The 17,021-nt window shown below is 48.0% G+C and overlaps 1 protein-coding gene across 1 annotated transcript in view; it reads right to left on the reverse strand.

Moving 5' to 3' along the window:
- Window positions 1-2,161: 2,161 nt before the first annotated feature.
- Window positions 2,162-17,021, reverse strand: part of gas6 (growth arrest-specific 6) — a 36,786-nt gene continuing 21,926 nt past the window's right edge. The window contains exons 11-15 of the mRNA XM_055636627.1: window positions 14,047-14,208; window positions 12,712-12,877; window positions 5,650-5,801; window positions 4,677-4,908; window positions 2,162-2,740 (exon numbers count right to left, since the gene is read on the reverse strand). Of these exons, the coding sequence (XP_055492602.1) occupies window positions 2,598-2,740; window positions 4,677-4,908; window positions 5,650-5,801; window positions 12,712-12,877; window positions 14,047-14,208 (855 nt within the window). The 3' untranslated portion in view covers window positions 2,162-2,597. The remainder of the gene's footprint in view (window positions 2,741-4,676; window positions 4,909-5,649; window positions 5,802-12,711; window positions 12,878-14,046; window positions 14,209-17,021) is intronic.

The following is a 17,021-nucleotide window of genomic DNA, read 5'->3' on the forward strand; positions in this document are numbered from 1 at the left end:
TCATAGGTGAAGAGGGAGTAGAGGAGGGGGCTCAGCACACAGCCCTGAGGAACGCCGGTGTTCAGGGTGAGGGTTGAAGAGGTGTGCTTGTCTAACCTCACAGACTGGGGTCTGTTGGTTAGAAAGTCCAGTATCCAGTTGCAGAGGGAGGGGTCGATGCCCAGGTTACCGAGTTTGGTGATCAGTTTTGATGGAATAATGGTATTGAATGCTGAGCTGTAATCGATGAACAGCATTCTTACATAAGTGTCTCTGTTGTCAAGGTGGGAGAGGGCGGAGTGAAGTGCCGTTGAGATGGCATCCTCCGTACTCCTGTTCTTGCGGTAGGCAAACTGATAGGGATCCAGTGTGGGGGGTAGGCAGCTTTTGAGGTGTGCCAGGACCAGCCTCTCGAAGCACTTGGTGATGATGGGGGTTTTGTGATCATGGCTGATCGTCCCCTATCAATAACCCGTGCCTGCCTTCTCCCCATATCCCTCGACTCCACTAGCTCCTAGAGCTCTATCTAACTCTCTTAAATCCATCCAGTGATTTGGCCTCCACTGCCCTCTGTGGCAGGGAATTCCATAGATTCACAACTCTCTGGGTGAAAACGTTTTTTCTCACCTCAGTCTTAAATGACCTCCCCTTTATTCTAAGCCTGTGGACTCGCCCAACATTGGGAACATTTTTCCTGCATCTAGCTTGTCCAGTCCTTTTATAATTTTATATGTTTTTATAAGATCCCCCTCATCCTTCTAAACTCCAGTGAATACAAGCCTAATTAATTGAAATTAATACGCAGGTCCGTACACACGCAGCAGCTCAACTGGTGAGAATGTTTTTCCCAAGTGACCTTTGACCTGGGCATGAGCAGTTGAAATACCGAACTCTCTTATTTGTTCGGGTTCTCTACTGATTAGCCACCTCTCCCCTCTGGCAAATTCAACGCTTGATGGTGCTGTTTCCACTAATAATCTAACCTGGAGCCCAGCTGATTGCTGCGCGACTCCGTGCTGGGGTAAATATTCTCCTTAAATCATACAATCCTTAAAACAAGATTGTTATTTCAAAAGTGGGATTTTAAAATGGATTATTGTTTAATCTGACCCCTGGTTTCTGCGGCCGACAGGCAGTATTGTGAAGTTTTAGCCCTGCAGCAACCCGGGGCTCGCACTGCCACCTGCTGCCCGGAGGCTGCTACACACTGCTCCTTACACTGAGGCGTTGCACGCCATTCCACCCATGCCGGCTCTTTGAAGAGTCTCACTCCCCCCGCTCTCTCCTTCTACCTTTCATTTCTCCCGTTGTTGCTCAAATTCTTGTTAATTCTTGTATGTCAGTGCCCTTTATGTGTCGTCTCTTTGCATACCTTGGGTGTGCAAAACAAAGAATATCACTGTGACCTGTCATATATGACAATAAAGTATCATTCATACATACATGCCATTTCCACTGGCCTTTCAGACAAGAGATACAAGGAACTGCAGATCACAGGACAAGACCAAGTATAGCTTGGCTGCTGTTTTGTTAAATATTTACGCTCGGTCTGCCAAGGCATGCTGAATCTCCTAGCTGCTAACTAATTTAACTCCCCTTCCCATTTCCATACTGACCTTTCTGTTCCCAGGCCTCCTCTAGTGCCAGAGTGAGTCCTCACCAAAATTGGAAGAGCACCACCTCATATTTCATCTGGGTAGCTTATAACCCAACGGTATAAACGTGGAAGGTACACAAAAATGCTGGAGAAACTCAGCGGGTGCAGCATCATCTAAGGAGCGAAGGAAATAGGCAACGTTTCGGGCCGAAACCCTTCTTCAGACTGATAGGGGGTGGGGGGGGCAGGGAGAAGAAAGGAAAAAGGAGGAGGAGCCCAAGGGCTGAGGGAGAGCTGGGAAGGGGAGGAGACAGCAAGGGCTAACAGAATTGTGAGAATTCAATGTTCATGCCACCAGGATGCAAACGTGGAATTGTGTCATTTTAGGTGACATACACGTGTGAGCATTCATATTATTCACGCCCCGCATGATCTTGTACAATTCAATAAGGCCACCCCTTTGCCTACTACACACCAAAGAAAACAATCCCAGTTTATCTAATGCCACTCCTATTAACAGGATGGATTTCACTCCTAAAACTAACAAATTCACACGTGAAGCAGATAACCAATGACCTGAGCACATTTTAGGCAAGTATTCTTTCATTATGTGAAGCATCTTTCGGATGCATTGAAATATCATACAATGTTTACAGGTGTTTACAGAGGATATAGCACAGTATTGTATATAAAGGCACTAGGCTGAGCAAATCTCCATGATCAATGTGCCAATATTGTAATGGGCTATCCAGCATCGATCCACCCCTCCCAACTCAGCTTCCCAGTTAATGGAATATGCTTTCCATGGTTAAAAATCGCTTGCAATTAAACACGTGTAACCTGCAGAGACGCGAGCATGGTCACACACTTTGGCATTTCAACATCTTTACTGCTTTGTACTGCTTCTCCTCTCCCACATCCCAGGCATACAAGGAGAGGGCCCAGTCAATGGAGCACAGGGACATCCAAGACGTATTATTGATTCAGCAGATGCTCAGGATGAAGAAGGCATTGCCGTTGGCTATTTCGGCAGAGGGCAGGAGTGTGAGCTGATATCATTGTGTTTGTATTGAGCCTCATCCAGGTCCAGGACTTGGTTGTTGATGCGGACGTCCATGCAGCCTTGGTAGAAGGCAGTAACCGGTGCAGCCGTCATTGGAACATCTGGCAATAAAACAAAGAGACCTTGGGTACTACTGACAGTTTAATGCGACAATGCAACATTATGGGTTTACCTACGGCCAAGATTTTATATTATTTTATTATATTTTATCTTAGTTTAGTTTCGTTATATGGTTCAGAAACGGGCCGTTCAGCTCACCGAGTCCACGCCGACCAACGATCCCCATGTACTGGCACTATCCTACACACTGGGGACAATTTACAATCTTTACCGAAGCCATTTGACCTACAAACCTGTAAGTTGTTGAGTGTGTTGGGAGGAAACCGATGCGGTCATGGGGAGAACGTAAAAACTCTGTACAGACAGCACCTGTAGTCCGGATCAAAGCCAGTGCTCTGGCGCTGTAGTGCCCCCGTCCCACTTAGGAAACCTGAACGGAAACCTCTGGAGACTTTGCGCCCCGCCCAAGGTTTCCGTGCGGTTCCCGGAGGTTGCAGGTGGTTGCCGGAGGTTGCAGGTAGTGGAAGCAGGTAGGGAGACCGACAAAAACCTCCGGGAACCGCACGGAAACCTTGGGTGGGGCGCAAAGTCTCCAGAGGTTTCCGTTCAGGCTTCCTAAGTGGGACAGGGGCATCAGGCAGCAACTCTACTGCTGTGCCACCATGCCGCCCCCTATATTGTGGGATAATGGCCACTAGGTCAGGATCAGACAACAGCAAGAGATGAAATATTCAAACTTGGCCAAATAGGCCTTATACCCTATTATATAGACATATTATATATTGTATACATATAAACATATCATATATATTATATATTATATGAAACATATTTTATATGGACATTATTATATGGACCTTAATCTCTGTACACTGCTAACACTCCCACTGCAACCCGAGTTATTAACCTTTGGGAGCCTGGCCTACTGCCTCTGGAGATGCCCTGGTGTCTCTCCTTCCCCTACCTCTGCATCACTTGCTCTGGCACAGAACTAATAGCTGTGGGAGAAATCCATTTGCTCATCAAGTCCCCATCAGAAACCCCAGAAACTTCCCCAGCCATAAGAATCATAAGACAATGAACATCAAGTCTGAGGAAGGGTCTCAACATAAAACATCGCCTATCCAAGTTCTCCAGAGATGCTGCCGGACCTGCTGAGTTCTTCCAACACTTGGTGTCATTTTGAACATCAGACCACCTGTTTGGAGGCAGATTATGGATGTGCAAGGCAAGAACTGCTGTGGACTGGGAATAGACACAAAATGCTGGAGTAACTTAGCAGGTCTGGCAGCTTCTCTGGAGATAAAGCATATGTGACGTTTTGGGTCAGAACCCTCCTTCTGACTGAAAATAGAGCTGGGGGTGGGGGAGAAATAAACTGGAGGAGAGAAAAGGTCAGAAGAAATCAGGGCCTGCAACAGAAGACCTCAGGAAGACCTTATTGGCAGGGGAAGGTGTGATAACAAGAGGGTCTTGGAATAGTCATCTTATGCCAGATGTTGAAACAAAGAACTGCAGCTGCTGGTTAATACACAAAAGGACAGAAAGTGCTGAAGAAACGAATAGTTACATAAAGAGTCTGGAGAAGGGTCTCGACCCGAAACATCACTAATCCATGTTCCCCAGAGACCGCTGTCAGACTTTCTAATTTACTCCAGCTCTTTGTGTCCTTTTGCATCTCATGCCAGATGCTGTCTGCGATACGTGCTTTATCAATGAAATATAAGGTGGCCTGGCAGGATGTCCTGGAGGGTAATCAGCTGTTTCCAATTGAAGTACAATAGCATTGTAGAATGGTAGAAGGTCTGGAACTACAGGGCGACAGGTCACAACATTGACGTTGGATATTCCCTTTTATCAAAGGCAACACCGTGGTGTTGAAACATTAGGCGCTGGAGTTACACTGGGCTTTGAGAGATGGAGGCTGGAGAGATGCACTGGGCTTTGAATGGGTTAAAAGGTGTGCAAATGTCTTACCTGGTACTCCACCCAGGTAGGTCAGCACCGACTGGCGCATGTACAGGTCGAGGGTGGCAAGACGCTCAGCTAGTTGCGGCATTGCCAAAGGGCTGTACCCGATCTCCCCTGAAGACTCCAAGACGATCCGATCTTCTGTGGCAATGAGCTGAATCGGCAGCTTGTCACCAGCGCACACTGGCAACTGGTCTAGTCTGTAAACCACCTCGTTCTCGATAGCTAACACAATACCCTGAGTAGACAATAAACCATTTGCAAAAAAGGATTTGAGTATAGGAGCAGGGAGGTTCTACTGCAGTTGTACAGGGTCTTGGTGAGACCACACCTGGAGTATTGCGTACCGTTTTGGTCTCCAAATCTGAGGAAGGACATTCTTCCCATAGAGGGAGTACAGAGAAGGTTCACCAGACTGATTCCTGGGATGTCAGGACTTTCATATGAAGAAAGACTGGATAGACTCGGCTTATACTCGCTAGAATTTAGGAGATTGGGAGGGGATCTTATAGAAACGTACAAAATTCTTAAGGGGTTGGACAGGCTAGATGCAGGAAGATTGTTCCCGATGTTGGGGAAGTCCAGGACAAGGGGTCACAGCTTAAGGATAAGGGGGTAATCCTTTAAGACCGAGATGAGAAAAACATTTTTCACACAGAGAGTGGTGAATCGGTGGAATTCTCTGCCACAGAGGGTAGTTGAGGCCAGTTCATTGGCTATATTTAAGAGGGAGTTAGATGTGGCCCTTGTGGCTAAAGGGATCAGGAGGTATGGAGAGAAGGCAGGTACAGGATACAGAGTTGGATGATCAGCCATGATCATATCAAATGACGGTGCAGGCTCGAAGGGCCGAATGGCCTACTCCTGCACCTATTTTCTATGTATCTATGAAGAGATTCATTCACGAGTGTCTTGTGGAGCAGAATTTTAAAAGTGGCCTCCACCCCGTGACCTTCCAACCCCAATTGGCCGTGTTTACCTGTATGGTGGGGCTCACATCCATGATGGCCAGGGACAGTGGGACACTGCTTCCGTTTACCAAGGCAACTAACACCCCTGTGTCTTGAGACGGGCGGATGGAGAGTTCAATGTTCACCGCCCAGCCTCCATCGTCCTTGCCCCGTGGGCGATCTGCAGTTTAAAGAGAGCGGTCAGTCATTTTTAGCGGAATACCTCTGGCTCAAACTTCGTAGAAAGCAAGAGTTAATAAAGTATGTAGCAAAGTCATAAGTAAGTAATAGGAGCAGAATTAGGCCAAGTCTACTCTGCCATTCAATTATGGTTGATGTGTCTCTCCCTCCTAAACCCATTCTCCTGCCTTCTCCCCATAACCCCTGACACCCGTACTAATCTAGACTATCTATCTCTGCTTTAAAAAATATCCATTGATTCCACAGGTTCACCATCCCGACTAAAAAAATTCTCATCAACTTCCTAAATGAATATCCTTTAATTCTGAGGCTATGATATGATGACTAGTCCCAGACTCTCCCACCAGTGGAAGCAGCCTTTCAGTGGAATGTTTAGCGGAATAGCTCCGGTCCAAAGCTCGTAGACAGCAAGGGTTTAGAAAGTGGGCAGCAAAGTGTAACTTTTGGAAGGGTGGACCAAAACTGGAGATAGATACAAAATGCTGGAGTAACTCAGCGATACAGGCAGCATCTCTGCAGAGAAGGAATGGGTGGCATTTAGAGTCAAGACCATTCTTCATACTTGACCCGACCCGAAACATCGCCCATTCCTTCTGTCCAGAGATGCTGTCATCTGGATTACACGTCTTACCACCCTGCCCCCTGTAAAGACTCCTTCCCCTACTCCCAATTCCTCCGCCTACGCCGCATCTGTTCCCAGGATGAGACATTCCATACCAGGGCATCGGAAATGTCCTTCAGAAAACGGGGATTCCCCTCCGCCACCATAGACGAGGCTCGCACCAGGGTCTCATCCATACCCCGCAACACTGCTCTCTCTCCCCATCCCCGCACTCGCAACAAGGGCAGAGTCTCCCTGGTCCTCACCTTTCACCCCACCAGCCGGCAAATACAACACATAATCCTCCGTCATTTCCGCCACCTCCAACATGACCCTATCATCACTCGCCGCATCTTCCCATCTCCCCCCATGTCTGCCTTCTGCAAAGAACGCTCCCTCCGCAACTCCCTTGTCAATTCCTCCCTTCCCTCCCGTACCACCCCCTCCCCGGGCACTTTCCGTTGCAACCGCAAGAAATGCAACACCTGTCCCTTCACCTCCCCCCTCGACTCCATTCAAGGTCCCAAGCAGTCGTTCCAGGTGAGACAAAGGTTCACCTGTATCTCCTCCAACCTCATCTACTGCATCCGCTGCGCTAGATGTCAGCTGATTTATATCGGGGAGACTAAGCGTAGGTTGGGCGATCGTTTCGCCGAACTCCTCCGCTCAGTCCGCAATAACGTACCTGAACTCCCGGTGGCTCAGCACTTCAACTCCCCCTCCCATTCCCAGTCCGACCTCTCTGTCCTGGGTCTCCTCCATTGTCAGAGTGAGCAACACCGGAAATTGGAGGAACAGCACCTCATATTCCGCCTGGGCAGCTTGCATCTTGATGGCATGAATGTTGAATTCTCCCAATTTTACTAGCCCTTGCTGTCTCCTCCCCTTCCTTAACCCTCGAGCTGTCTCCTCCTATCCCCCCGCCCTCGGGCTCCTCCTCCTCCCCTTTTTCCTTCCTTCTCCCCTTCCACCCCCCATCAGTGTGAAGAAGGGTTTCGGCCCGAAACGTCGCCTATTTTCTTCGCTCCATAGATGCTGCTGCACCCGCTGAGTTTCTCCAGCAATTTTGTGTACCCTGCCGTCTGCCCCGCTGAGTTACTCCGGCGATTTGTGTCTATCTTCGGTGTAAACCAGCATCTGCAGTTCCTTCCTACTCATTTGGACTAAAACTGGAATTGAATTGACTAAAAATCGAGATCCAAGGGTGTCACAAAAAGAGTACAGATTAGGACCGAGAATCAAAAGGGAGAAAACTGGTTTTATTGCATTAAAATAGTAAGATTAAACAAGAACTTACCAGTTTGAAGTTTGATCTGTATTTTATGAGGAGTTACGATGAGGGATTACGTGAAGAGCCCGCTCAGCACGCATGTGCGGCATACTTCAAAGCAGTGGTGTGGAATCACAGATAGACAGTTATTGAAGTAAACATAGTAAAGACAAGGAGATATTAGTTTATCAGTTTGACCCATATTATTGAGGGTGGGAACGGAGGGCACGTAATCCCTCATCGTAACTCCTCATAAAATACAGATCAAACTTCAAACTGGTAAGTTCTCGTTTAATCTTACTATTTTACTTCGGAGTCACGTGAGTGATTCCGTGAAGACTTCAAAGCTCTGTGATTTCAAACCGTGTAAGTTATTACTTCACGCACTGCCGAAGTCTTTGAGGGAGGAAGTGTGTTATCGTAATCAACCAAAGAATCTGTTTGTAGAAAAACACAATGGTATTTTTTAACAATAACAACAAAGAAATTAAATTGTTCTCCTGGGCTTAAATTAAATATTTGCAGTCTGTAAAATCTTTCCTGCAAATAAAACAGGTTTTGCCAACGGCTTATTATAAAATTTCTGAACGGTCTTTCCCCCCCACCATCCTGCTGTAGCCAGGATGTGGTCTATAGGCACGTCCATTCTTTTAGCCGTCGACGTGGATGCTGCCCTGGTGGAATAAAATGTGTACATGTTAGTGTTTATCCCAGCAGTTTTTAGCACCTGCTTGAGCCATCTAGAAATGGTTTGGCTCGTCAACCGACCATAAGGTTTTTTATGACCGACCCACAAGGCTTTTCATCTTCCTTGAATATTTTGGTTGTGTCTATGTAGGATAGTAGGTGGGTCATGGCACATAACCGTGGTTCTGGCGGGTAAGCCCAGAATTCCACGACTGGATTAGGTGTTCCTGGTCTGCTCTGTTTGATCATTCCCTGGATAACGACAGAGATCTGGTCTGGAGCTGTGAGCATGGTGGCCAGTCGCAATAGGTGTAGTGACTGAACCCTCTGTGCAGATACAAGTGCCATCAACATGAGTGTTTTGAGCATAGATTGTTCCAGGTTGGGGGATCTGGCTGGTGGCCATCCCCTGAGGTATGTCAGGACCACACTGCCATCCCATATATGGGTGTACCTTGGTCTAGGGGGTTAGAGTTGTAAATACCCTTCATTAGTTTGACCACCAGCGGGTGGGACCCCATGGCCTGTTGTCCTGGAGCTGGTTTTAAATATACAGGCAGGGCACTTCTAGCTGTGTTGATGGCTCTGTAGTTGAGTCCTTCATCGTGGTGAAGGTTCGCCAGGAATTCCAGTACATTGGTAACTGTAGCGGTTGAGTAGGTGGTCCATGTATCCAAGCAGTACTTCTCCCATTTTTTGATGCTGGACAAGTGTTGTTTTTTAGTGGATGTTCAGAGGGATGCTGACATGGTGTCGACGGTTTGTTATGATAATCCCAGTCCCAGAAGTGGCTTGTGCAGCATCTGCAACCCAGGAGTTTGATTTTTTCATGGCACGGGTGGCTTGTGCTCGACACTGGGTGTTAATAACTCTGGGTCACTGGGGAATACCATCGGAGTTTCAACAACCATGTCATGGAGTATTGGGAACCATGGCTGCGTAGGCCAGTCGGGTACTATCAAAATACCTGAAGCAGAGTCCATTTGTATTGTGCGTAGTCCCCAACTGATGAGGCAGAAGGGAGGAAATGCAAAGAAGAAGAATGTCCCCAATCCAGCGCAAACGCATCTACCGCTGCTGCCTCAGGGTCTGGTTCCCAAGCGACATACATAGGTACCTGGTGATTTAGCCTTGATGCAAATAAATCGATATCTGGCGTGCCATATTGCTTGATAACTTTTGCAAATTTTTGGGGGTTTAACATCCATTCGATGTTGTCATTAAATTTACGTGACCTGGTGTCTGCCACTGTATTTAGCTTACCTGGCAGGTAAGTTACTGATAGCCAAATATGTCTTTCGACACACCATTGCCAAATTGTGTTGACCAACTTGTCGCATGATATCGATTTTATGCCGCCCAAATGGTTAATGTAGGTCACCACCGTAGTATTATCTATTTGTAACCGTACATGCAAGTGATGCATATTTGTGCATATGCTTTTAAACCATAAAAGTCACCCAACATCTGTAGATAATTAATGCCCAGTGTAAGTGGTAACGATGACTCTGGGTTAGTCCATCTACTACTTGTTAGTGATGATAATAGGTTGAAATTATGCCAAATGTTTTTTGCCCACCACTGTCGTTATGATATTGCTTCAGTGGGTAACTTCATGACACGATCATAATGACCTGTATGTCGTTTTGGTGCCTGTACCTTTGCTCTTTGTAAGTTTTGACAGTGCAAAGGTCCGAATGCTGCTACCATTTTCCCAATTACTGTTACTTGTCGAATAGTTGGGAGTACGTGGACCATTAATTGTTGCATGATTGTGCCAATTCAACTGTTTTGTCTCTTGGCAATGTTACAGTCACGTAGACTGAATTAATTGTGAAGCCCAAGTAGTACATGATTGTGGATGGCTTCAACTTAGATTTATCTGGATGTAAGACAATCCCAGGGTTTCGAATAACTGTTTGGTAGCTGATACAGCTAACATAGTCAATTCCATGGTCTTGCCTATTTTTTTAAGATATCATCAAGATATGCCATGACAATATGTTTTTGTCTTGTGAATATTGCCAGAGCTGGTTTTAGTATCTTGGTGAAAAATCTTCGGCTGATGTGAACCCATTGGGTAACGCTTTAAATTGCCATAGCTGCCCCATCCAGGTAAATTTCAGGTATCTGCGATGGCCCTTGTGAATGGTACTAAATAGTAACCATCTTTAAGATTAATGCTTCCCATAAAGTATCCTTTGGAAATTAGTTGTTTGGCAGTAACAACCATTTCCATTTTGAAATGTATATACTTAACAAACATTTTTAGTGAAGTTAAGTCAATGATGATGCGACATCCACCATCTTTTTGGGCTTAGTGACGAATATTTGATATGAATTCCAAGGGTTCATGTTTCCCATGATACCCTTTGTAATTAGTCTCACCAGTTCGGCTTGTCCCTCTCGTTTCTTTAACGGAGAGGGAAAATACCCTCTGGGGTAAATGTTGAACTGGTGGCAATTTTTCTAGTATGAATTGTATTTTGTATCCACTAAAGCCATTGAGTATATACTGATCACTCGTGATAGACTCCCGTGCTTCTTAAAACAGGTGTAATCTCCCCCCTGTTAGTATAAAGCCCCTATTTTCTATACGTTGGTAGGAACCAGACCCACCTACCTCCATGGTTATGGGTATTCTTCTGTTTCCTGCCGGTCCAACGAGTCTTGCACGTTGTCTGACGTGGCAGTGATGTTGGGGGGGGTGGCGCATTTTCCATGGGGCCTGCACTGGGCCCTGGCCTGAAAGGCTTACGGGATTGGCATGCAGGCCCCGAGCTTTCACCAGTACCATGAGGTAGACCCTCCTGGTGGACACGTTAGAGGTACTGCTGACTGGTTTACGTGTGGTGCTCATTCCAGACCCTGCCCTCTTGCGCCGAATATTTTGGACACTTCGTCCAGTTTTTTAGGCTTGGTTTGGTAACTTAGCCAGACAGCAGGATCTGTGGTTGTGAGGTCGGCGTTCTCACAGTCCTGTAAAATTTTTTGAGTTGAGGGCAGGTTTTATAACTTCCTGAAAAGTTGCGGAGCACTGCGAACAGTAGGGTCAGGTGTTTTGCCACACTACCCTGACCCTCTGGAAAGAGCATGCGAAAATGATAACCGACGTCAGGGATATCAAATTCATTTTAAGATATTTGGGTTTTTAAAAGCTATGCTCAATGTACCCCCCAATAACGGTGGGCACTTTGAGTAAATGCAATTTAGGGGAGGCGTGATGAAATCCAACACCTCATGACTACCTGTCTTGGAGAGGTTTTTTGAAAAGAACAGGTAGTAAACTGGCCGCCAGTTGAGACTGAAAAGCCATCTCGCTAGTGGTGGAGCCACATAGCGGCCACACCCAGCAGCTCTTCCTGATCCTGTACCTCAAGCATACTCCCGATGTTGTTCAGCCAGTGACCCCTCTTTTTGACCAGCCCAACTCTGGTTCCCATCAATCCCTCGACAAGGGAGATGGCCAGTGCTGTTAGGCACTGGAGTGGGAGTGTTAGCTCCCTTGGCGGACTTGCCCCTGCTCCTGAGGCAGTCTCGCTGGAGTTTTTAGCTCCATGACCTTCCTCTGGCTTGGAGAAACAGACACTCTTGTTTCTTGTTTGAAGTGCTGATCCCATCTTCCGTGTCTGTCTCCAGCCTGAGGTTGGTCCTGACCTTGCTGTTAGAGGCTGTCTGCCGTTTTCGGGCGGCATTTCAGCGGTTCTAGGGCGGCGAGTCTCCTTGTCGGGAGTCTGCAGGGGTGCCGGCCGGTTTTAAATTTCCCTCCAGTCCGCTGCTGTTGGTCAGACAGCTGTTTTAGCGGACTGGGCATCAGCGCAGCACCCGTGTCTGTGGACCGCAGCGTGTGCGGTCCCGTTGCCGCCTCTCCCCCCTCCACTGGAGTCGAACGGGGGCCGCTTCCCTCTGCTGCTTTGCTCCCCCTGGAGCAAAAACAAACGCAAAGACCGACTTTAAACTGAAGGTAAGTACTTACCTAACGTTCCTTTCCTTCAGGCTTGTAGCGGGAGCGCCTGACTCCCGATGCGCTGCTGTTGCACTGCTGGCGTTAATGGCCGCGCATGCGTGCTGAGCGGGCTCTTCACGGAATCACTCACGTGACTCCAAAGTAAAATTAAAGATATTAGCTAATCACCTATATCACCAGGGTCAGGGTTGCAAGGTTACAGTGGATAGACAGGATGGCTATGTTGAGTTGCAGTCAGATTACATATTACCTCCCTGAATGGCAGAAGGTACGAGGGCTGAGTGCTCTATTCCTGCTCCTAATCCATATGGATATGTGTGATATTGAGATCCTGATTCAACTCCAGAGAAGGTGAGTGTGCCTACCGTAATTCAGGAGAAATGAAGCTGAGCCGTGTCCAGGGTAGTAGGAGCCCTCCTCTAGCTCAGAGAAACACTGCATTCTTTCCTCATGTTCGATGGTCTCTCTTATCGTGTCCTCGCTGTTCATCCAATTCCACCCTCGAAGGCAGGCGTCCAGTCTGGGGTTAATCTGGAGCAGGACCAATCCAAGCCAGTCAATGATCAAAGGTGAGCCACTCTTACCGACTTCAAACCTGTCTAAAACACCCTCCCACCATGGCACGGGGAGAGGTAAAACACTCAGCCAGCGTAATGATATGGGGCTCGACCAACACCACCATAGCATGTTTGATTTCCCCTGGGCTGCACACACAACCCCTCCCCACAAAGCACGGCACACGTGATTCCCCACCTTGGACAGTACACGCGACCCACCCCCCTCTCACAGCACACGTGACCAACCCCACACAGCACACGTGACCCTCCTGAACATCACACGTGACTGCATCCGTGACCAACCCCACACAGCACAAAGTGACCAACCCCACACAGCACACGTGACCCTCCTGAACATCACGCGACTGCATCCCGCAAAGCACACGTGACCCCGGCTCATAGAAACATAGAAAACAGCTGCAGGAGTAGGCCATTCGGCCCTTCGAGCCTGCACCGCCATTCAATATGATCATGGCGGATCATCCAACTCAGTATCCCGTACCTGCCTTCTCTCCATACCCCCTGATCCCCTTAGCCACAAGGACCACATCTAACTCCCTCTTAAATATAGCCAATGAACGGGCCTCAACTACCTGTGGCAGAGAATTCCACAGATTCACCACTCTCTGTGTAAAAAATGGTTTTCTCATCTCGGTCCTAAAAGATTTCCCCCTTATCCTTAAACTGTGACCCCTAGTTCTGGACTTCCCCAACATCGGGAAAAATCTTCCTGCATCTAGCCTGTCCAACCCCTTAAGACTTTTGGAAGCTTCTACAAGATCCCCCCTCAATCTTCAAAATTCTAGCGTGTATTCGCCTCCACCCCCACCTCCCCCCCCCCCCCCCCCCCCCCCCCCCCCCCCCCAGCCCAACACATGCCACCTGCCCTAGGGGTGGCATTGGTCACGTAGATAACGTCTTCTTCTTGCCTATGGCGTGCACAGCCTAAAGTTGTAGGACAATTTGTTCAATTTGATCTTATTTGATTGTGCACGCCGGGTTGATTGCATTGGTCGAAACAGGGCGGACCAAGTGAAGGATGCAATCTCCCACCCCACATAGATAATGTGACTGGCACACAGTCTGGAAATGAAACAAACCATAGCTTAATCATTAGGAAATATACCACGCAAAGTAAGCCACCTGTAGCATGGCAGGACCTTCTTGAAAGAGGCCTCCGACAGTGACGTCGATCTGAAACAATCCGAAGATCTTCATGAACAGGCCCTGGGGGATGTTAATATTCATCACTGCCTCTCGAGCAACTTTCACAATTAAGCTGTTCGTCGATTCTTCAACGGAAATCTGGAACAGAAAACACTTTCTTGCTTTAGAAACTGCAAAGTGAAACCCGGCCGACACAGACCCTTTAACAAGGGGGTAGTTTGTGTGTGGTGCAGGCGCAAGTTAAATTGATCCCCATAACCATTGGCAATAATTGGACATAATCAATAACCGAGCAGCTCTAACAAAGAAAATTATATTTCAAAAATGCCCACATAACCCAGGTCATCTAAAAAACTGCTTATTGTGGTACAGCGCCAGAGACCCGGGTTCAATCCTGCCTATGGGTCCTTATCCTTGGTCTACTCAAGACCGGCGCTGACGATGGCTGCCACGCTGTACTGCTCCTTGCTGTTTTGTCTGTGTTTGTTCATTTGTGTGATCTGTGTAAAATCCCACAAAGATCACTTTCATGAGAGAGGTACTCATTAACAGCAGATATTCAATACAATACAATACAATATTTATTGTCATTTGAGGCTGTTTCCACAGCCATACAAAGACAATTTCCTACAGACATACACACAATTTAATTCACACAAGCATCCATCACAGTGAACCCACTGTGATGGAAGGCAAAGTATTTTCTCTCCCCTGTTCTCCATGTCTCTCCCGATGTCCAAGCCCCAGGCGGGCGATGATAAGTCCCACGGCCATTTTAGGCCGTGCCGGGCGATTTACGGCCCCGCTCCCGGTCTAAAAGTCACAATGTTGGAGCCCCCGGCGGGCGCTGTAATGTCCCACGGCCATGAAGCCGTGCCGGGCGATGTACGTCCCCGCTCCGGGTCGTTCCAACCCCGCGACACGGGCTGGAGAAGTCGCGTTGCGGGAGCTCTGGGAAGCGGTCTCTCCACCGGGACCCGCGAGCTCCCGATGTCCCAGTCCACCGGACCTGCGGCTGCATTGCTGGAGCCTCCGAACCCCAGGAGTCGAGTCGCAGCAGCGAGTCACCACCGCTCCCCACGCTCCAAGGCCGGCCAGCCCCACGATGGTGAGTCCGCGGCTCCGCAGTCTCCCGAGCCCCCGGGTCGTTCAGGCCTCACGTACGCACTGACCTCTGTAATCATGAAGACTGTTTGAAAGACTTGTGCTGACCTACCTGAAAAATATCACAACCCCTCTGCTGGACCCCCTGCAGTTTGCATACTGGGCCAAAATATCAGTCAATCTGGGCCAGCACTTAAGACTGCCAGGGGTCCTACAGTATGCAAGGATGTTGTTTGTGGATTTTAGCTCTGCATTCAACACCATTGTGCCTACACTCTCCCAGTTGACTGTGCCTGAACCCCTCTGTCAGTGGATCACCAACTTCCTGACAGACAGGAAGCAGCATGTGAGGGTGAGGCTGGGAAAGCACACCTTCGACCCGCTGACCCTCAGCATAGCAGCACCGCAAGGCTGCGTACTCTCCCCTCTCCTTTACTCTACACCAACGACTGCACCTCCACAGACTCCTCTGTCAAGCGGACGAAACAACCCTGATTGGACTGACCCAGGATGGGGAGGAATCTGCTTACAGACAGGAAGTGACACAGTTGGCGTCCTGGCACCATCGCAACCAGCTGGTGCTCAATGCTCTAAAGAAAGTGGAATTGATTGTAGACTTTAGGAGAGCTCCCCCTCCTCACTATCAACAACACCACAGTCACATCTGTGGAGTCATTTAAGTTCCTTGGAACCATCATCTCCAGGGACCTTAAAAGGGAGGCCACCATCGACTCCACAGTCAAAAAGGCCCAACAGAGGATGTACTTCCTGCGGCAGCTGAGAAAACACAATCTGCTACAGACAATGATGGTCCAGTTTATCACAGAGTCTGTCCTCACCTTCTCCATCATGGTCTGGTTTGGCTCAGCCACCAAGCACGACATCCGGAGGCTGCAGCAAATTGTCCGATCAGCCGAGAAGGTTGTTGGCTGCAACCTTCCCCCCATCGACGAACTGTACACTGCAAGGGCCAGGAAGCGAGCGGGTAATATCATCTCTGACCCCTCTCACCCCGGCCACAAACTCTTTGAATCACTTCCCTCTGGAAGGCGACTCCGGACTGTCAAAGCTGCCACAGCCAGACATAAAAACAGCTTTTTTCCACGAGTAGTAGCTCTACTCAACAGCCAGAAATCTGTAGCCTCCTTTTGCTCTGGTAATCTATTTCATTCTTCACGTTTAAATTATAATGTTTTATTTTTAATTGTCTACAATATATCGTGTTGTTACTTGCGAGCACCATGGCAAAATCCTTGCATGTATACATACTTGGCTAATAAAATATATTCAATTCAATTGTCTGTACCGAGTTTGTATATTCTTCCTGTGACCTGCAATGGTTTTCTCCAAGATCTCCCACACTCCACAAAGACGTACAGGCTTGTAGGTTAATTGGCTTGGTGTAATTGTAAATTGTCTCTGGTACGTGTAGGATAGTGTTAGTGCGCGGGATCGCTGGTCGGTGCGGACGCGGTGGGCCAAAGGGCCTGTGTCTGTGCTGTATCTCAAGAGTAACTCAACAGGTCAGGCAGCGGATCTGGAGAAGGTGGATAGGTGACCAGACTCTTCTTCATACTGGTACACAAAAATGTTGGAGAAACTCAGCGGGTGCAGCAGCATCTGTTAGATGCTGCTGCACCCACTGAGTTTCTCCAGCATTTTTGTGTACCTTCGATTTTCCAGCATCTGCAGTTCCTTCTTAAACAACCTACAAATCTGTATGCCTTTGTATAGAAGTCAAGACGGTGGATGTCATGCCAGCAGCTGGAAATTAAAAAATCCAGAGAGGGTAGAAGGCTGACATGGAGGGGAGATTTAGTTTTAGAGATACAGCACGGAAACAGGCC

The sequence above is a fragment of the Leucoraja erinacea genome, chromosome 6 (assembly GCF_028641065.1).
Source record: "Leucoraja erinacea ecotype New England chromosome 6, Leri_hhj_1, whole genome shotgun sequence".
In the NCBI taxonomy this organism is placed as follows: Eukaryota; Metazoa; Chordata; class Chondrichthyes; order Rajiformes; family Rajidae; genus Leucoraja; species Leucoraja erinaceus.